At 38.7% G+C, this 5,702-nt stretch overlaps 1 protein-coding gene across 1 annotated transcript in view; it reads left to right on the top strand.

Moving 5' to 3' along the window:
* Positions 1-1,202, top strand: part of LOC122661938 (ubiquitin-like domain-containing protein CIP73) — a 41,679-nt gene extending 40,477 nt beyond the window's left edge. Inside the window, exons 16-17 of the mRNA XM_043857457.1 lie at positions 677-832; positions 1,052-1,202. Coding sequence (XP_043713392.1) covers positions 677-832; positions 1,052-1,120 — 225 coding nt within the window. The 3' untranslated portion in view covers positions 1,121-1,202. The remainder of the gene's footprint in view (positions 1-676; positions 833-1,051) is intronic.
* The last annotated feature ends 4,500 nt before the right edge of the window (positions 1,203-5,702 follow it).

The raw sequence follows: 5,702 nt of genomic DNA on the forward strand, positions 1-5,702 counted from the left end.
TTCACAAATTTTAAGTCCTTGCATACATGTTCCTTCTATTATATTTATTTATTTTATTGCCAGTATTTGGTTTATTCTTCTTGTCCACTATGTAATTTAATATGTGGTCCCTCTCTGTGATTCGGACTGCAAGTGTGAAGATGTGGGTTTGAGTCTGAGATTGACCGCTATGTGCAAAAAATGCTGAAGGTTAGGACCATCTCTAGTCCACCTCACCAAGGACCTGCAAAAAACGTGACATGCATTTTGTTTTGGCCCTTTCCTTTTTTGGTTTTTGTATCTGTAGCTTGTGTTGATCTTAGTGGAAGGAATCTCTTACTTTATTTTTATCTTTCCATATCCCCCCCCCTCCAGCATATGGAAAGAATGGAATTCTTGTAATCACAGTTATACATCACGAATTAATTTTTTATTTGATTCTCCAAATTCCAAAACGACTGTTCACAATCTATTATTGATGATTTGAAGCGGGACCAATAAATGAATGGTACACACTCCCTGCTCTTTCAACATTATTATGGTTTGACGAATCCCCGTGCTTGTTTTTTTTGCCGTATTTTTTCCCTTTTATATGAAAGCATAGTTAGAAACGGAAACATAACCTGCTTATGTGTGTGTGTGTGTGTGTATTGACTGATTTTAGATTTAGACTGGTTTTACTTGTTATGTTTTGCAGATTGACCTCCAGCAGACGGCACTGAGGATTGAGCGCGGTGATCCACCTGCAACCGTCTTCCATTCTGTGGTTGAAAATGCTGCCCGAATGTATAGCAATGGAAATGGTTCTGAAGATCTTGTAGAAGAACTGTGCAGAAACAGTGATCTTGCTGATGTATGTATTTCTCATTTTTCTGATCTTCCATCTATTTGTATCATTGTATGGCATGTCTTAACATAATAACATATACACCTGTCATTGTAGATTGGTTCTATTGTGCATGCGCTAGATGCCTAGATAGAGAGATTATCATGTAAATTACCTCATATATTGTATTCAATGGTATTTTCTTGTCATTGAGCTCAGAAGTGCAAGATGTCTTTGCTTTGACAGGAATTTATGGAGATGATAGGCCACAATATCAGACAGCGACTTCAGGAGGATTCTGGATCTGCAGACTAACCTTCTCTATGCCATAAGCATCAGATGCTAGTTATTTTAGCAACAATGCCATTATTTTGGAACTCTTTTCCTCTTTATACTCTTTTTTCTTTTTGAGCGTATTACTTTCAGTTGAACAGAGACCTTGAATTCAACCCTACAAGACTTTAATGTATATTGATAGAATATCGGACAGTTTATCCAAAAAAAAAAAAAAATAGAGGAAAGTGGTTTGGGGGGGGGGGGGGGGGAAAGAAAAAGGTAGAAACATAAGACATTTCTTCGGACATAATAGTGTACTCAGTAACTTTCAGTAAATTTGGTTGGTGGTCTTATTTATTCTTTCATGTGTTTGTTCTCTCTTCCAGCTCCCTGATCTGTAATTAAATGGGAAACTGAATGATAAACCTTCAGGATTAAATGTATTACAAGATCTTAAGGTGCAGTTTGGGTTCATTGATAGGGGCGCCAGGTCCTATATGGTCTACTTGAGGGCAGTGCTCACATTGCTCCTATCTTTCTGTCTGACCCCCGAAGTGGAGTTTAATGATGATGGCTCAACTTGGTATTGAGAAGATGCTCAAAATAGAGAGATAAGAAAAAAGAAAATACCAACGCATAGGGACAGGTGAGTAGAGAAGCTGCAGAGCAGCTCAGATGCAATGAAGCACAAGGGGTGAAATGGACCAATGAAGATTACAAGTCATGGCAATGAGTCTTCTTTCCGATTCTTCTTGATATTAAACAGTTTTTGTCTAACTTGATGGATGTGTTTAATATGTTTGTTGTAGATAGCATAATATGGAAGCTCAATGCTATTCGCTGCAATGTGTCATGGGGATGAGTTCACTACAGTGACCATCTTCAGCAGAACTGGATGTTTGATTCTCAGACTCTCTGGTTCTGGTTTTAGTTTTGAGAAGCTGTTTAGGTGCCTCCTAGTTTCTTCAATGAAATAATCCTTTTCAACAGAAAGAGAAGGAGGGGGGGGGGGGGAGGGAAGGGTTTGGTTTGATGCGAAGACTCGAGTCCTGGCTTTCTTTGCCTATCTGATGGAGTTTAAGGTATCATTATTGTTCTACTGAAGGGCTGTTTGTTTCCATGGGGAGGACAATATGAGATTCGTAGCAATAATTTTTTTCCTCACAAATTTTTTTTTTTTGGATGGGAGGTGGTGTGTGTTGGTTAGGGGGGGAGAGGGGGGAGGCTTTGGCTGTTACCAGTTAAGGGTGACTTTCCCCTGCTTCCTAACTAGGTGCATTTTCGTGGTATGATGAGGGTTTTGCTGTTTTGGGGTTGGTTAGGGTTGATGGCTTCATTCATAGTTGGATTAGAGCACTTGCAGCAGGGCATACAGCCCAGATCAATGCACTGACATTACGCACAAGATTTGCAACCATGATAAAATCTTAGAATTTTTATTAATGAAATGAAATCCTATAAAACCAGGAAGAAGCAAATATTTCCAAATATCTGTGATTTTTTGGAGCTTTGATCCAAACGACAGACTAGTAGATCTTGCTGTAGAAGATTAGTTGATTTTATGCTATTTTATTTACTAAAAGGGGTGGGGGTGGGGGTGGGGGTGGGGGAGGGTAATGGCAAAAAATAAAGATCAAAGAACCATTCATGGCGGAGCGAATCTGGAAAGATTGCCTCAGTTCGGGTTGTTCTCTGCAACTCGGGAAAATGAAGTTGGAATCGCTAGTAATTGCGGATCAGCAGGCCACGGTGAATATGTACGCGGTCCCTGTACACACCGCCTGTCACACCCTGGGAATTGGTTTCGCCCGAAGCACTGGACCAATGATCACCCATTCCTTTGTGTACCACACTAGTGCCACAAAGGGTTTTGGTGGTCTTATTGGTGCTTACCACAGTGGGGTCGAAGAGGGGGATTTAATCCTCTCCAATTCCCTAAACTATGCAGTGCGGTAGTTCGGTGTGGAGATTTCGACACATGGTAGCTTTGACATCCAACGGTCTGAGCTCATTGACTTCCATTTTTTTTTTTTTGTTGAGCTTGGCATCGTTGGATGTCTGTGCTGCCATGTGTCGACATCTCCACCCCGAACTGCCACACTGCACAGTTTTAGGGAATTGGAGAGGATAATGGCAAAAAATAAAGATCAAATAACGTTCACGGTGATTTCAAAATCAGCTGAAAGAATCAACATTAATCGAAATCGAGATCGGTCAATTGCAATTGGATTCTAAAACCATAGCCAAATAGAGACATGAGGAGAGCGGCAATAGTGCTTGATGCCAATCCCTTGGTTGTTTGATGTTTCAAGTCGACGAACACGAAGAGTGCTTGTTTGGAAATAATTATCCAAACCACACATGATATCACATGTAAATAAGGGGGATAGAGTATTTATTTGAACCTTAGACAAACCAATCGATACATTGACGACAAATACCAAATACAACATTACAAACCTAAAAATACATGGAGAAATTTAAGGAATTGATGGGCCTGAGTCGTTCCACGGACACTTTCCTTAAAAGTGTAGACATCCTTTTTGTTGCAAACTGGATTCTTGTTGTTGCACTCGCTTACTAGACCACGTCGGGACCATAGTTAGCAAAAAGGGAATGACAAAAAAATGGAGTTTTACGGTATAGGTTTTAAATAGTAAAAATAAAACAGAGAACGATAAAAAACGGAAAATAGACGGTGCGGGTTTTAAACGTTTATATTTAATAAAAAAAATAGAACAAAAAAAAGGGCACTATTCTCAAATAAATTGAGGAACTTTTATTTAAAATACAAGCTTCTAATTTTGGTGTCCGTGCCTTGATCTTGAGTTGAAGGTAATATCATGAAAAATGTAGCCCTTCGAGCCATCTTTACGTCGATGAAAGAATCAGGCCAATTAAAGTTTGGGAGAGAGAGATATTGTCAATTAAGTAAGCCATTGTTCAACAAGTCCAAGTCTCCAAGGTCTTAAAAAACGCCAAAAAAATGGAAACGTGTTTTAAATGCGTTTTAAACGGTAATGCTTTTCGTTTGCCTTTTTCCCAATATATTTGGGAAACATACGACAAAACATGTTTAAAATGGTAAAAAACGGGAACACGTTTTTTGCTAATTGAGGTCGGGACACGACAACACTCATTTGGATACAAAATTATAATGGATAAAACTATGAGAAAAACAAAAGTTGAGACTACCTCTCAAATGTTGGAGAAATGGGCTTAACCCTCTCTATATATGGCATGTACATGATCTCGGCGAGATCTCGAAAAAAACTCGATTTCATGAAGTCTTGAGACGAGATGGTAGGTGAAATATCTCGATCTCCATTCGACTCAATAGAAAACCAAGCTATAAAAAGGCACCCTCTCAACGAGATTTCGACCTCAACTCAAAATCTCGCCTCTATCTCGCTCTGCTATGAAGAAAAAACACTTGGAGTTGAGGGTTTTGATACTTTTTTTTGGTATATCTCACCTCAAATGAAACATTAAGAGAGGGTTTTGGTGCTTACTTCAATTGAAGATCAAAGCTTGGAGAATCAAGATTAAAGTTTCAACATCAAGAGAGGGTTTTGATGCTTTTTTTCATAAATTCATGATCAATACTTGTTTGTTGACTATGTAGTTTTCAGTACTAGCTACTCTCAAATGGTAGGACTTGTTACACACTTACACTTGTATTTGTTTAATTTATGTCTCTTTCCAAGTTTCTAATAATTATTAACAAACCGTCAAACCATCACCATGTATGATTATGAATATGATGCTTAATGCTTAAATGGTTTATAGTTTGATGTTTTTTAATTCTTAATGCTTAATTAAGTTGTTTCACACCTCTACTTTAATTATATGTGTTCTAAACATTGTGTGGAATAGCCTAAGGTAGAGCTCACCTATGCCAACTACCAACATAGGGTTCGAAATCAAAATACCATTTTGGGTTTGAATTTGGTAAAATTGATGTTGGTAAAATTGATGTTTTCATTGTGTTTAGAAGACCTAAAATAGGGTGGGTGTCAAGTTTCAGGACCTATCTTGGCCATAAGGCCACTGAAACCCACCACCGATTCAAGACGGAAAAAAATACACCAACTCGCTATGATCTCGTCAAAACTCGGTTCGTGGCCTAGCGAAACTAGGGGCAAAACCGAGACCTAAAACCTTGATATATGGAGGAAAAAAAGATGTCACCAAGGGTTTATCTCCAAAAGATATGTCCAAAAACCATGTCCTTTCGGCTTTTCCTACAAAACATGTTGGTTGACACTATGTCTTCCAATAGTCACTCATATTGGTCATTTAGGTGCCTTAGGAAAAGATCCAACTCTCAATCATATTGGTCATTTAGGTGCCTATGGAAAAGATCCAATTCTTTAATACACTTTAAAAAAAAAAATTTGAAGGGAGAAAGTTTTTTGTCCAATGAGTTTGGTTAAGAATCTCCCACGCAAGCAGGATAGTAGCCCTTGGATCGTGGGAGATGCTTACACTTACCCCTTTACAACCAAACGGAGACATCCGATAAAATTCGAACTATACCCGTTTCCGCCGTTTCACCTATCCTCGTCTGTGTCTTCGTCTGTTAGAGCACTTTTAGTTAAGCCCCAACATTACCTGCAAC

Source organism: Telopea speciosissima, chromosome 5 (assembly GCF_018873765.1).
Source record: "Telopea speciosissima isolate NSW1024214 ecotype Mountain lineage chromosome 5, Tspe_v1, whole genome shotgun sequence".
NCBI lineage: Eukaryota > Viridiplantae > Streptophyta > Magnoliopsida > Proteales > Proteaceae > Telopea > Telopea speciosissima.